Source organism: Plectropomus leopardus, chromosome 3 (assembly GCF_026936395.1).
Source record: "Plectropomus leopardus strain MGB_pleo_1.0 chromosome 3, ASM2693639v1, whole genome shotgun sequence".
NCBI lineage: Eukaryota > Metazoa > Chordata > Actinopteri > Perciformes > Serranidae > Plectropomus > Plectropomus leopardus.
Window position 1 is genome coordinate 39,416,350 of NC_142178.1, and position 16,151 is coordinate 39,432,500.

A 16,151-nucleotide genomic window follows, 5' to 3' on the forward strand; every position below is an offset into this window, starting at 1 on the left:
GCCTCAAGACCGCGTGCTTCCTTTCAGGACTCAGGAAGTCCAGATAAGAAGCCCCCTCATCGTGCTGGGCTGCCGGTGGTTCCCTGTTCTCTGGGTTCGATTCATCGAGCCCAGTTTCTGCGGGGGACGAACTGTGGCCACCAAGATCCAGCACAGACCTGATGAGTCTGTCAGCAATCGAGCTCAGAGCAAACATGGCAGCAGGTGGAGGGAGTCGAATGAAGATGATAAAGTATTTCTTCTGAGGTCTATTGTTGTCAAATTTCTCAAAAGTGCGCAGGAAACGCGGGAGATAATTTGGTGTTTTTCAAAGTGAAAGTTAAATAAGCGGACTGACCGCGAGGATTCTGTCCTTCTGTTCCCGCGCTCCAAACGCACGCATCAAAGACACGCGCGTCATAAAGCCTGCGGGTGGAATGACGTAATAGAACGTGACGTCATCGTGCTCCAACAAGACGGATTTTTCTTGTTTTCTTCCCATGTTCCCATGATGCTTTGCGTGAATTTCGGGTGGCTAGTAAATAAATAAATAAAAAGAAAAAAATAAATAGATAGTACTTGCATAAATAAATAAAAAAAGTTTACATATGAATACAAATTATCAGCTGACTTTAAATCAAGATAATAAAATAATACAATAATTAAATAATAATAATTAATAATTAAATGATTTATATATAATAATTATATAAATTATTTAATAAAATAAAGACATAAATAAAAAAATGAAAGAAAAAACACTCATCTATTCAGAAAATAATACATTAATGTAATTATAAATATGCAGGGCTTTTTTGGTCTAAATGCATTTCAGTGCTTCTTTTATTTATTTTATTTACTATTTAACTAAACTATTTATTTATCTACTCCTAAAAGATGATTTACAACTCAAACACACATTTTCTTTCACAAACATTTTTTTTTCCACGCTAGTAACATGAGCCCAAAAGCAGTGCATCCACGCAGACTTTAAATATCAAAAACATTTAAAGTTTCTCACCTTCATTTTACTCACCCTGCAAAACACACACAGCCGTTTCAGTCTTAGATCAACTGCCCACATATACAGTCCACTGGAAATGTCCTTGAAATATCCTGAAATCCTTGAAATGTCCTAAAGTCCCAGCAACTCCCTAAAATTTTTGAAACACGTATGGAGCTGCTGCGACTGGCCTCATCTCAGCAAAGCAAGCAGGGCCAGATACAGCTGATGGTTTCCAGCCCAAAAACTGCTCCAAAAAACAGCAAAAATATTTGACCAGTATTTAGTAAAGCATCATAATGTTAGCTGACCTAATTATTACTGTACCATAATTAAAAGCTATGAAAGCCTGCAGCCGAAGCATAAATAATCAAAAAACCAGCAGGAAAATGTCGCCCAAACATTCGTTAATAAAGCTGCTGACGTCTTTTTGCAACTCATTAACATTTCAGCAAATAACATGATAAACTTTAACCTTATTTTGGGTAACTTTTTATAATTATTGCATTCAGTGCAACTACACGCACACACACTATGCACTTTCACACGGCAGATCATTTATTTTGAGGATTTCAGATGTTTATTTACATATTCAATGATTAATATTATAATTCCTAATATTACAGTTATGGTGACTTTGTCTTTATCTGCTGCCTCTCGCCACAGTGAAGGACAAATGAAACATTCATGCTGAGTGACTGACTACAAAGAAAATGTATTCACTGAATATATTTTATCATATTATATTACATTATGCTATGATTATATTAGATTATCTCATATTATATTATTCTTGTAATTTGTAACTTAATAAAAAACCCGCCCAACTCACGGAAAACCAGCCCAAATTCTCTCCACCCGCCCACGCTCGTTTTTTCCTGCACAATGCCACCAAAAACTGCCCGATCTGGCAGCACAGCTCATGGAGGTTTCACTGAGTTACATTATGATGCGTTCAAGGTCTACTCAGTAAAAATGAGAGTTGGCTGAAGCTAAATTCTGATGTTCATGTGTTCAATGTAATCTTGTAAAATGTAGCTTTTGAGGAGACGTTTGAACAACTACAGATTTTCAGGGAGAAACGTACGTTTTCACAGCAAAATAAAACAGATATTAGAGGGGGAATTATAATAAATTATAATATTAGATTTATAACAAAAACACTTTTGAAGTTGTTTTTGGTTTTGTTGTTTCTCATATAAAAGGTTACATTTAATTATTTAGACTTTGTTGCAACCTAAGAAACACATTTGGACCAATTTAGAAAATTTAAGTCATGTTTGAAACGGTCGACAGCGGGCAGTCCTCGGTTTACTAGCCTACACGTCACGCAGACTACGCTTAAAGTCACATCGGTGCCCGTGTGGGACAATTTTGGCAACGTGTCGGTTTAGAAAAGAAACCAAAATGTTGAACAGAGTGAGAAACAACGCGTCGCTCCATCATCCTGTTTTATTCACATCAGGTTTGAAGGATTCAAGACATTTTGGATCCTCAGACATGCAACCAGACTCATTCACACACTCTCACACACACACACACACACACACACACACACACACACACACACACTCTCACTCTCTCACACACGCACTCTCACACACGCACTCTCACACACACACACTCTCTCACACACACACACACACACACACACACAGTGGTATGGTAGGCACACTGTAGTGGAGAGCTCAGATGTGTCGTCTCAGATCTAAAGTAGGCACTTCTGAAGCAGACAGTGATGACAGACTGACAGCTGCGGTCACATGATCACATGGTCACATGATCACATGGTCACATGATCACATGGTCACATGATCACATGATCAGACGCTCTGAGTTCACCCTCGTGTGTAGAGATGATTTGTTTTTGGGGCAGCTGAGACCAGCTGTAGTATCACGAGCTCAGGATAACCGAGTAGTTTTCTCGTGATAAACGGGATAATTTGCTGGAGAAAATAAATAATAAACGTGTTGTATCAAAGTACTTTAGCTGTTTAATGCAGTAAGAAAGGGGCACGTGAGATCCTGCTGTCATTTCTTGATGTTATCTTTTGGAGCCAGTCGCTGGCTGTAGTGTCGTCGTTTGGTTTCGGAGGCCGGAGGTGACGTGACCGCAGCTGGTCAGCTGTGTTCGTTTGTTTTTGCTCAGAACGACTGAACGTCAGGAACAGAAAATCTGATGTTTTAAAGAAAAATGAAGTGGCCGAGCACGGTCAGTGCTGCAACAGCCTGCACAGGTGTGGACAGGTATTCAGACTCTGCTGAAGTCACAGGACTACCTGCAGTTTCAATGAAGCGTGAAGTTACGGAAGACCATTTCTGCCAAAAATAAAAAACAATCCCTTAAGTCATTATAATGGCTAATTCTCTCAAAATAATGATTTTTTAAATCACAAAATAATAAGAAGACTTCTCAAAATATTTTATCACAAAATTATGTGAAACTCTCAAAATTTTAAAACACAAACATGGAAATCTCTAAATATTTTTTTTTAAATCATAAAATAATGAGAAACTCCAGAGACATTTTAACGCAAAAAAGGAAAGATTCACAAAGTAATGTGAAACTTTCAATATTATGATTTTTTTTAATCAGAAAATTTTATAAAACTCTCAAAATAATGAATTTTTTATACAACAAAATAATGTGGAACTCTGAATTTTTTTATCCCATAATATTAAGAAACTTTTCCTATTTCATACTATATACTATTTCATTGTAAAAGAATATTTCACAACATAATGATTTTTACGATGTTAAATGATGAGAAAGTTTCTCTTAAAATCAGTTTTTCATTATTAAATGAGAAACTGTCTCAAAATGTTTTTATAACAAAATCATGAGAAACTATCAAAATGATGTGTTTTTTTATTCACAAAATAATGAGAAACTTCATTAAAACAATAAGCTATTATTTTTAAGTCGTTACTAAAAATCACCAATTTGAGATACTTTAGACATTATTTTTTGAAAAATTTATTTTAATGATAACAGGATCTTTTTTTCTTTCTTGATCACATTGGCAGAAATTGGCTTCCATAACGGTAAGTTAATTATTGCCTACTACGTCCGAAATATGACGATATTTTGAAGTTGATGCAGGTAATGTAAACTACATCTCACTTAAATATTCAGAATTAGACTTAGACTTTATCAAAGACTGTTTTATGTTAACGTTTTTGGATATGTGCGAAAAGCTGCAGCTGTTCCACTTCTCTGTATTTTGACGATATTTCGGGCACGTTAAACAGAGTATACACGGCTGCATGTAAACGAGAATACTAGAGGAATAATTAATTTTTTTTTTTTTAAATCACTTCTCAAAAGCCATTTTTATAGACTTGCTTTTATGTGATGTCTTTTTATTTCTTTTGTATTTATTGAATCTTTTTAATTTTAGTTTTATCTGTTTTACTTCATTTTATTTGTGGGTTGATTGCTTTTATTGTTCCTGTTGTTTTTGGTCTATGACTTTGTATTATGTCTTATGATTTACATTATGCGTCCTGCATCTTGCATTATTTGTTCTCTGGTTTTAATTTATCATCATCTTACCTAATCTTATCGCCGTCTGTGTATCTCGTTTCTGCTTTGCTTTGTTTGATTCTATACAAATAAAGTTATTAATATTAATTATTATGTAAATAGCTTAGTAGGAATATTGTCAGTCAATATTTTCAGAAACACCAACACCAAAATATTTTGTGCATGTAAACACACTCAATGATGACTGAGGCGACGAGAAGCTGACTTTTGACGTTGTTTTTTGGGTTTGGCATGATTTGAATTTCATTTTGGATAAACAAGTTTTTGTTTCATTTAGAAAACAGTGAGACAAAGTGAAAAATAAAATAAAATCTGATTTTCTGCTCCGTTTCGAGTCGTTTGAGCCTCGGAGGAAACAAAAAGCTGACGCTGTGTTCGTGCACGTTAAATAAAACTACAGTCGGCGGGAGAGCAGTCGTTTGAGTCAACAGCTGATTTTCATGCTTCATGTTCTGCAAACTCTCATCAATAACTACACGTATAAAAATTACCTTCGTCATCAGGACCGGAGGAAACTTAATGCATAATTCGACTGTTTCAAGGAAAAAATATGTAGTAGAAGAGTTTTTTCCTGAATTAGAAAGCGTCTTACTTTGGTAACAACAGGATGTAGCTGAGTCACAATAATTTTCACAGTCTGGTTGTTTATTTTAAATTTTTCGGAAAATCAACTCTTCGATTACACATTTTTGGGTTCCTCCAGGTCTCAAAACTGTCTTGATTTCCAGGCCTTGAACACAACAAGTCTGGAAAATATTCTTGTTCTGGAGTATAAAAGTTTTAAGAATCCATTTTTTCCGCAGTCACCACGGCGATTAAAACCAAAACCAGCTGATGAAGGAAAAAAGTGTGGAAACATCATGAAGGAACCCTGTTGATTCTTTCAGAGCAGGAAGGAGAGAAATTATCTGAACCCTGAATCCTCGGCGGGAAGTCTGAGCAAAAGTCTGCGAAACCAGCGACAGAAAGTTTTGTGTTCGTCGGTGATCAAAATCCCTTCAGCTCCGACATCCGCAGAAAAAAAAGTCCGCCACAGTATAGAATGTTTTCAAGAAGACAGAAAAATAAATTACCCCGCCATTTCTTAAACATTATCTACACCCTTGGCTCCCACTAAAAGTGTCTCTAATAATTTACCAGTATTTCTGTCGGATTGCACACAGTGAGATGAGGTGACAGCAGTTTTTAAGGAGGCTCTGAGTGTTACTTGAAGTCTTTTAAGGTGGAGCGGTTCCCGGCTTCTCGCTGCTCTTTTTCTCCTTCCAGTTTTGTAGTTTTGGTCCCGCCGGGCCTCCTCCACTCTCAGTCGGCCGCCGTCGGCCCCCGAGGTCGGCCCCAACGTCTTCGGGTCGGTCCTGGACGTCCCGTCTCCGTCCTCCATCACCTCTTCTGCTCCCAGATTTCGGCCATGTTGAGGTCGAGCCGCTCGAGGCTCTTCAGCGCCTGGATATTCTCCGTGTAGAACGCAACGTCCACCACCACCAGCCTGTAAACAGCCACCACAGACAGGATGCTTACATGCACAGTTCACACATGCACAGTTCACACATGCACAGTTCACACATGAACAGTTCACACATGCACAGTTCACACATGAACAGTTCACACATGCACAGTTCACACATGCACAGTTCACACATGCACAGTTCACACATGAACAGTTCACACATGCACAGTTCACACATGCACAGTTCACACATGCACAGTTCACACATGTACAGTTCACACATGTACAGTTCACACATGTACAGTTCACACATGAACAGTTCACACATGCACAGTTCACACATGCACAGTTCACACATGCATTAAGATGAGTGTCTTGGTTGGTAGTTTCAAGAAGCGCTCCTGTTTTTTGGCTTTTTCTTTTTTTTAGTTTAATAAGAACATTGTAGCTTTACTTTTCTGGGAGATTTTCTTTAAATTTTCACTATTTCCATGTCACCGTTTACTCTTTTTGTTGTAAATTTTTTTTTCCCTTAAAATTTTTTGACAATTTTTAAAGAATACATTTTGGTGATTTTTGTTTGTTCACTTTTTTGGTGATTTTTAATGAAAACAATTTAGGGTTTTCTTGATGGAAGTTTTTTTTTGTGTTGTAATGTTTAAAAACGTGAAGAACGTGAAGAATAAAGAAAGCTGAAAAAATCATTCTTTACAAACACTGCAGGACAGGATGAGCCCTGTCGTTATCTTTAAACGAGTGTGTGTGTGTGTGTGTGTGTGTGTGTGTGTGTGTGTGTGTGTGTGTGTTTTACCCGTGCTGCGGCCCTCCATCATTAACAACCCCAAGTCGAGCCAGCTGCCTCTTCAGGTGCATTTTAAAACTGGCGTTAATCCTCAGAAACAGCATCTGTGGAGGAACACACTCGTCTGTGTGAGACTGCAGCAGGTTTCTGTTCACACACCTGCACACCTGCACACCTGCACATCTGCACACCTGCACATCTGCACACCTGCACACCTGAACACCTGCACATCTGCACACCTGCACACCTGCACACCTGAACACCTGCACATCTGCACACCTGCACACCTGAACACCTGAACACCTGCACACCTGCACACCTGCACACCTGAACACCTGCACATCTGCACACCTGAACACCTCCTGAACACCTGCACACCTGCACACCTGAACACCTGCACACCTGAACACCTGAACACCTGCACACCTGCACACCTGCACACCTGAACACCTGAACACCTGAACACCTGCACATCTGCACACCTGAACACCTCCTGAACACCTGCACACCTGCACACCTGAACACCTGCACACCTGAACACCTGAACACCTGCACACCTGCACACCTGCACACCTCAACACTCACACTAATCACATCTTATTTTTATCAACAACAGAAGAGTGAGTCGAGTCTCACCTGCGTCTGTTCTTCAGGTAAAAGTTCAGAAATGGCTTCGTGCATCTTCGCCATCTGTTTGCAGACGTTTCTGAAGCAGGCCGACGGCATCGGAGCCTTCACTTCATACTGACAACGACAACAACAACAACAACAACAAAGTGATAAATCAACATCAACCTGCAGTCAGGGTTCCTACACATTTTACTAATAAATCTCCAGGACTTTTCCAGGACTTTGAGGCAAATCTTTAAAGACCATACGTTCCCTGACAGCTTCTTTAAATATATATTATCTAAAATATAATAAATTCAGAACAGGATTAGAACTGACTACACAAAATCTAACTTACTGACTGTTCATTATTTATGAAAGGGGGGGGGGGGTGCAAAAAGAGGGAGGCAATCTTTTATTTATTTTATTTTATTGCCCAATTATACTTTGGGCCTTTTTTTAAAAAAAAAAAAAAAAAAGTATAATTGTTAAGGGAAAAAAAAGTTTTTTTATTTTTTTATCTTAACTTTTTGGTGCCATTTAAAAAGGAAATCTTGGCTTTTTAAAATGTATTTATTTTTCTTAAATTTTTAGTGGTTTCTTTTCCTAAAACGTTTTTGGGGTTTGGAAGGTATGTTTTCTTTAAAATCTCTGGGACATTTCTTTTCTTAATAGATATTTTCCTGATTTTATTTGTTTTTTAGAAAACATTTTGCTGATTTTTTTTTCTTGAAAACTTTCTTAGCAAATTTTAAAAATTATGCATTTTAGCATTTTTTTTTCTTTAGTATTTTTTAAACTTTAAAAATTTGGTAATTTTTTTTCCTTTACAAATTTTTGGTTGCACGTGGGTTTGAAAGGCATGTTTTCTTAAAAAGGTTACCCTAACCCAAAAAAACACACCAAAAATACACCATTTATCACAGCCAGAAACTGTACAAATAGTTGGATTTATGACAGTCATTGAACACATCATGTGTTATTATACAGGATTGTTAAACAAAATTCAATGACTTTTCCAGAAATTCAGAGTTTATTTAGTTTTCCAGAACTTTTCTAAACCTGGAAACTGCTTTTTTGCAAATTCCATGAACCCTGTACGTTACAGACGTGAAGCACCACAGAAACGTCTCCTTAACTCTGCAAAGTCTCAACATTTAAAACCTGAACTCACCTTTGATAAAACCTTCTCAAACAGACTGTCCATGATGGCCACCAGTTTAGCAGAGATCTCTGCTATGTGATCGTTGTAGTCCTGCAAAACGCAACAAACAGCCTCAGAAACACCGACGGCAACATTTTACCAAAATGACTCAAAGAAAAGAAAAAGTTCATTTATGTGTGGTGAGAAAAATGTTCTTTCTTAAACAACATAACGTCTTTAAAATGCTTCATCACAAAGCTGAAAACAGACTGTTTCTCTGACACTTTAGGGATACAAACACGCATCTTGTAGAGTATCAGAGCTCTGTGTGTGTGTGTGTGTGTGTGTGTGTGTGTGTCTTTTTAAATGTTTGTTACCTTGGTGATGTGGTCGAAGTGTCTGAGGACGCTGAACTGCTTTGGCTGCAGTTTGGTCTCAAAATGAGCTCTGATGATGGGAATGTAGTGAACCACCAGCTGCAGGCAGCGGGACGCCAACGCTACATACACACACACACACACACACACACACACACACACACACACACACACACACACACACACACACACAGAGTCTAAATATCAGGCACCAGAAATGTGAAAAATATTTAAAAACCTACTAACCCACTTGTATTTATGAAGATAACCTGACTCGTTTAAAGCTCCTTCAGGAGGAAACTCTCCTGTATGTTTTTACTTCGTTAACCTCACAGATGTGACGTGCAGCTGGTCGTACCGAGGTTTTTGGTGGTGATGGTCTTCAAGCCGACGACCTGCAGAGCTCCGGCTCCCAAAACCAGCTGGCAACTCCGAGAGTTGAAGTGCTGCAGAAAACACACCGGGAGAAGAAGAACTGCTGTTAAACGAAGTGTTAAATTAACGGCTGCAGGGCTTCAGATCAATAACATGTTTTATTTACTTTGCAACAGGGACGTACCGATTCACGATACGGGGCTCACGATACGATTTTCTCACGACTTTTTTTAAAATATAAAACTAGATTACAGAAAAATTATGACTGAAAAATATTCCGGTAATTATTTCAATTAAAATTATACAAACTACTGCATTTTTCTTCTTTTCTTTATCAAATTAAATAATCCCCTTTTTATTTCTGAGGTATAAAAGCAAAATACAAACTATATAATGAATGCATTTCAGGACTTTCACGCTGCCCCCTGCTGTTAAAACCCTGAGCTGGGACAGAGGAGGCTGCTGAGGAAAGGTAAGGGTTAAAAGGTTAAAGGGTTGAATGTTTGCTTTAGAGGGGAAAGCAGAGAGGGCGAGTTTGAAGTTGGTCTTTTCTCACTCGTGGAGACCAGTCGGGCTCTCGCTTTGGCTCGTTTGGGCGAGCGAGGTCGCAGCTTGTCAGTGCGGTTTGGCCGTGTAGTTTTTTATTTGCCGTGTTGTTGTTAAAGAGTATGTACGTGTGTAGGCGGGGCTAACTGGAGCGCCTCACCATGATGCCGGCTCTCATGCTGCATCATGTTAGTTGTACTATTTGTGTAGTTTAACACTCTGTTTTTGTCTTTTCTGTTATCTTCGGGCATTTATTTCTTTCTGACTTGAGGAAGCGATTGAAGCGATTTGAAAGTGGAGGGTGAATCTTGTGTTTAAATATTGCCTGTTGCTGAGCCTTTGCTTCGTCTTATTGACGTTGGCGAGCTGTCTCTAGTCTCAGATATGACGTAGGATGTCGGACACGTAGTAACGTGGCATGTCGAGCAAGCGAAGTCAAAAGTTGATTACACCCTCTGCTGTTCAAAGAAAAGTATCGCAGTTCATTTTTCATTTCACCGATTTGAAACTCACATATTTTGTATCGGTTTTTAACTGCCTCTCGATGCATCGTTGCATCCCTACTTTACAAAGTGACGCCAAAATGACCTCATGGCGGCGCTGTAACCTGAAGCACAGAGTGAAGGGGTTAAACTCTGACGGGGTGAAACTTGCTGCTGTGATTTTGATGAATTGCTAAGATAACGTAGCCTGAAAAGCCCCTGAATATTTGAAAGGTCAAACTGAGTCAATAAGATGTTAAATCATATTTTCTTTTTAAAAAAAACGAGATTTCGGATGTGCCGGGGTTCTTTGGGACTGACGGGGTTAACACGGATGTGGTCTGAGTATCTGCGGTGGTTCTGACCTTGAGGAGGTCCGACAGACGCGTCAGCATGTCGGTGGCGATGGATGGGATGTCGTTGACACACTGACAGTATTCCAGAAAGATCCGGATCAGCAGCAGAACCGTCCTGAAGAAACACAAAGACGACAAACATTCATTCTGCAAAACGTAGATTTTTCTGACTTCAGTTTGTGCTTAAAAAGATGAGCTTGAATTATTGTGGCATTTTAATGGAAAGCGTGTACTTTGATTTAACTGCCGTGTGACACCGAACATGTCTAACTCTTCGCTCACGTACCCGACGACGGCGTATTTCTGCCCGTTGACGAGCAGAAACTCGGTGGGCTTCCTGTCCTCTGGACCTGCACACAGACAGTCCACATGTCACAGCTCACGTCTTCAAAAAACATCACAAATATCAATAAAGCTCAGTTTGTTTTGGGAAGCTGATGTTTTTTGTGATTATCATAAATATTTCCACATCGGTTTATTGATTCCTGTTTTTTTACAAACATGTCTTTCCAAACACCTTGAAAAGACACAATCTGCTCTGCAGTCAAACAGTTCAAATTAAGCAGCGCTGATCAAATATAAATCAAGATTATTTTACTACATCGCCTGTTTTTTTTTTTTTGTCTCAAATATTATCAGAAACATATTTTTTGGTGTACTGTTTAGCTGTAAAATGAGAACGTTTGCCCGGCTGGTGGGCAGTTTTTCAGCTCGACTGTTTACAATATTTGAGAAACAAATAATCATTAAACCAAAATAATGTTATTTGGTAACTGTGGAACGAATTGAATGAACAGAAGTACAGATACAGAAAGATTGGTTGAAACTGAAAGAGTTTATGAAAATACCTCTTGGTATAATGATAGATGATAAAATCAGCTAGAAATCACAAAATAAACATGTACAAAATAAAGCTTCAGTGGTGGAATAAGTAGTGTACTTAAGTGCAAATTTGAGGTACTTGTACTTTACTTGAGTATTTTCTTATTATGTCACTTTTTTCTACTACTTCACTGAATTTATCTTATTTTTGGTATAAAATATTAGTTGTTTTTCAGTTTGGTGATTTTTTTTCCTCACAAATTGTTGCCGTTTTCTTTATAGAAAAGATTTTGGTGGGTTTTTTTTTCTTTAAAAATTTTTGGTGATTTTTAAAAAAGGGTTACAGTTTTTTTGGCTTCTTAATATTCATTTTTCCCTAGTTTATCTTTTTCTTTTTTCTGTAAAAATGAAAAATTGCAGGCATTTGATTTTGGGTGTGTGGGTGTATGTATATATCTTTAGTTAATTTGTGTACAGGTTTAAATTAATGAATTAATCAAACCTTTTATTTGTCTGTCTGCTTGTCTGCAGAATTATTATCTCTATTTTCTTTTTCCGTTTTAAATAAATCATATAAAAAAAATTTGGCTGCTGGGAATAAAACAGCCTTTGTAACGTTTAAAGCAGCTGCTTGCTGATGTACAAAGTATGTGGATAAGAGTCACTGTGTTTCAAAATAAAATGATTTTCAGACAGATGTGGGAACTTTTCTTATTACAGTTTTTGGAGGTTTTCTGCCCTCGCTGGATACCTCGTCAGGCAGAGGCAGAGGCATGTTTAGAGCAGGTTTGGGGTTTGGGGTTTGTTGGTACCTGGGATTTTGCGCTCTGGTAGTGTTATTCTTCCATCAGCGATGGAGTTCACGAGATCCTGAAACTCGGCAGGAACCTCCGCCTGCTTCCAGCGCTCGTTATCCAGGAGGAGGCTGCAAAACAACGAACAAACATCAGGACTACGGTCGACGGATATTACGTTTATCACGACCAAGTATTAGTAGTTAATGAGACCGATAACTGATATGCATTTACAATAAAAACAATCTTTCTGTCAATGTTTATAATCTGTAATGTAACAAACTCCAACACAAACATTGATTAAATGCTTTTAGCAAATATTTAATCAAAACTGTAACTTTCTTTATATACAGTAAGGGCACAGTAACTTTTTTTTAATAAAATCAAGTGAAAATTTAAACAAAAAAAAAAACTCCCTGAGGTTTTACAGATTTAAAGTTCCTCTCATGCTGAAACTTTCTCTGCAAAATAGATACAGATAACCGGCAAAATGCCAAATATTTGTAAACTTTAGTGGTGGAATCTTACTACATTTACTCAAGTACTCAAGTCATTTGAGGTACGTGTACTTTACTTGAGTATTTTCTTCTCATGCTACTTTCTGTTTCTACTCCACTGCATTTACTTTACAAATTAATATTTTTGCACAAAAACTTTCTTGTGTCTTTTAAAGAACAAAAATTGTGATTTTTTTTTTTAAAGTTGTAAGTGATTTTTTAATAAAAGATTTTGGCAATTTTTTCTCTTAAATTTTTTTTGAGGGGGCCATTTTTTACAGATATATTTTGGTGATTTCTTTTTTCTTTAGAAATATTTGGCATTTTTTTTTATTTCTTGTGGGGTTAAACTCAACATGCCTTCCAAAAATCACACGATTTCACAACCAGAGACTGTAAAAACTGAAATTATCATTAGATTTTCAAATGAATTTTTTTTTCAAGATTTTTAAAATATACTAGGCCTGGAAATTGTTATTTGCAAATTCCAGGATTTCCAGGATCCAGGATTTTCATGACTTACGGACTGCGTATGCATTAAATGCCTAAACAGTTTGTACAATAAAAAAACGTTTGAGCAGCAGGTCACCTGAGTTTGGTCTTGCGCTCGTCATGAAAGCGGTGGACGAAGCGGTTCGCCTGGCTCTGCAGCGCCCCCCTCAGGGAAACGCTGCGCCTGCCGCACAACTCCTCGGTGTCCCTGACGAAACCCTCCACGGCCTGAGAGAGACACACGAACTCCGCCGAGCTCAGACGCTCCAGAGAGCCGTCCTGTTGACGCAAGAGGCGGGGTCAAATCTTATAAAACACACTGAGGTTTTTATGAGTTTTATTACGTTCGGAAAACAACGAAGAAGTAAAGATAAAATAGACTGAAACATCACGAGAGACTTCGTGAAAATAAAGCGTTGGACGGTTCGGACCTTGGCTCTGGCTGTGAGGACTTTGACGCAGCGGTCGTGGCTGACGTCGGACGCGTTGTACAGCAGCTCCTGGATGTTGTTGATCACGCGGTTCAGCTCCAGATCGGTCGGCATCATGTTTTCACCGGACCTGCAGACACACACACACACACACACACACACACACAAAAATATAACTGTCAAACACTAACACGTTTCACATGTTGAAAAGAGTCATAAAAACCTGAAAAATAACCCATTAAGGTACATTTAGAGAAAATATGCTTTAATTTAATTTTTACGCTTTTATTTTGGTTGTTTTTTATCAGTTTTTTTATGCTAATGTTTTTATCTTGTAGCACTTTGAGATCTGCTTCAAATGTAAAGTGCATTATAAATAAATATCTATTATTATTATTATTATTAAATAAAAATGTGATTAATTTGCGATAAATCAGGATTAAATATTTAAATCGATTAACGGCTCTATTGATGACATAATTTAATTCTAAGCCTTAAATGAGTTCATGATCAAAATCTAAAAGTTGCGTCTCTATCTGAAGCATCTGCGTCTCGTGTTTTCTGTCGGAGTAACAAAGAAACGGAAAAAACAAACTGGACATCGCTGAGTTAAAATCCTTCTGGAAAAAAAAAAGACAAAGAGTAAATAAAGAGAGAAATATTTGGTAACGTACATGAAGCTCTGCTCTCTGCAGACGGACGTCTCCGCGGTCCCCGAAACAGAGTCGCTGCCGGCTGCCTCTGTCCGACTCTGCTGGACTCTGGAGCCCGGAGCGGCGCTCTGATCCTGGACCGCCGCCGCCACCTGCTGCTGCTGCTGCTGCTGGGCGTCGTTCAGCGCGTCGCTGATGAACAGACCCTCGTGGGTGAGGTAGGCCAGCTCGGCCTCGCCCTGCAGGAGCGACGGGCCGCCGGGAGCCTCCTCAACTGAAGCCCCTGATCCGGCCTCCTCCAGGAGCCGGGTCTTCTGGTTCGAGGCCAGAACCTCCAGAACCACGTTTTTAACCACGTTCAGAGTGGCCTGACAGACAGACAGCAGGGAAAAAAATTATAAATTCTTTATCAGCATGAGCACCTGACAGCGTTCACGCACATTTTTACCCCAAAAAATCCACGACTTTGCAGGAAATGTTAAAGACCAGAAACAACCGTCAATCCTCCTTATCGGTACTTTTTCAGTACTATAGAACAGCTTTTTAAAATGCATATTAAACGTATACTTGAGTATTTAGATATAACTAAGGGACTGTTAGTTATTTATGAGAGGGGATGGGGTGGTGCAAATGGGGGGGGGTGTTTCCTTTTTTTTTTTTTTAAATGTGCCCTTTTTTTCTTACATTTTTGGGGGGACTTTTAAAGAAATAAATTTGGCCTTTTATTTTCCTTAATTTGTTTGCTTACTTTTAAAGAAAATACTGGCCTTTTATTTTTTTTCTTAAAAAAATTTTGGTGATTTTTACAAAAGTCACAACCTCCAAACCCACAGACCCAAAGGCTTTGAAAGGCATATTTTCTTTAAAAAAAAAATAAAATTCTATAAATTTTATTTGGGTAATTTTTTTCTTTTAAATTTTTTTTTTAAAAATCACAAAAAATGACACCATTTATCGTGGCCAGAAACTGTAAAAACTGAACTTAATGTTCAAATTCCCAACAGTCCTTGAACACATCATGCGTCATTATTAGGTTTGTGAGTCAAATTCAATGACTTTCCCAAAAGGGTATATTTAGTTTTCCAAAACTTCTCCAGGTCTTGAAATTTCTACTTTCACGACCACAAAGACGAGGAGAGCCGAGGAGCTTCGACTCACCTTGATCCTCTGCAGGAAGAGAAGGAAACTCTCGAAGATGGTTTCCAGCAGCTCAAACCACTGAGGGAACGTCATCAGACGCATCTGGTCGGCTAGCCTGAAAACACGTTTTACACACTTAAAAACATCCCGTTTCACGAGAAGCGTTCCATTTCTTTAGCACAGTAATGAATGCAGCCAGCACGAAGCTCAGCGTGACGTTTAGCTTGGCGTCGTCCTCAAAATCAGCTTCATTTCATCAGTTTTTACTTACTTAGTGACGACTTCAGTGTCAATTTCTTCTATGTGCAAAACGTTTTCTGCCACGCACTGAAAAAACACAAACACGACACTTTAACAGTTTTACTATTTTAAAAGGAAATAACCGAATGTTCGACGTGTCAGGTGTCGTACCTGAGAGACGATGGCTTTAGCCGCCACGATCGTCTCATCACTGTAAATATCCAGAAAGTCCAGCTTCCTCTGACGCAGCAGGCCGAACACCAGAGACTCCAGACGCTCCTGAAACACACACGAAAAAATGACAACACGAAAAACTACTACGCAGCGACACGAAAAACTATCACGCAGCGATCACAGTGCAGATTCCACATTTACAACAGAGAGGAAATCTGATCACAGTTTATATAAATTATGA

General features: G+C 38.5%; 1 protein-coding gene across 3 annotated transcripts in view; it reads right to left on the reverse strand.

The window, feature by feature from the left end:
• Nucleotides 1-808: 808 nt before the first annotated feature.
• Nucleotides 809-16,151, reverse strand: part of vps54 (VPS54 subunit of GARP complex) — a 30,837-nt gene continuing 15,494 nt past the window's right edge. For all 3 annotated transcript variants that reach the window (XM_088075048.1, XM_088075049.1, XM_088075047.1), the window contains 15 exons: nt 15,908-16,015; nt 15,768-15,823; nt 15,515-15,611; nt 14,378-14,724; nt 13,704-13,833; nt 13,370-13,551; nt 12,302-12,414; nt 10,954-11,017; nt 10,677-10,782; nt 9,267-9,354; nt 8,909-9,030; nt 8,562-8,642; nt 7,415-7,522; nt 6,788-6,882; nt 809-6,015 (listed from right to left, as the gene is read on the reverse strand). In XM_088075048.1, the coding sequence (XP_087931174.1) occupies nt 5,910-6,015; nt 6,788-6,882; nt 7,415-7,522; nt 8,562-8,642; nt 8,909-9,030; nt 9,267-9,354; nt 10,677-10,782; nt 10,954-11,017; nt 12,302-12,414; nt 13,370-13,551; nt 13,704-13,833; nt 14,378-14,724; nt 15,515-15,611; nt 15,768-15,823; nt 15,908-16,015 (1,803 nt within the window). In that variant the 3' untranslated portion in view covers nt 809-5,909. The remainder of the gene's footprint in view (nt 6,016-6,787; nt 6,883-7,414; nt 7,523-8,561; nt 8,643-8,908; nt 9,031-9,266; nt 9,355-10,676; nt 10,783-10,953; nt 11,018-12,301; nt 12,415-13,369; nt 13,552-13,703; nt 13,834-14,377; nt 14,725-15,514; nt 15,612-15,767; nt 15,824-15,907; nt 16,016-16,151) is intronic.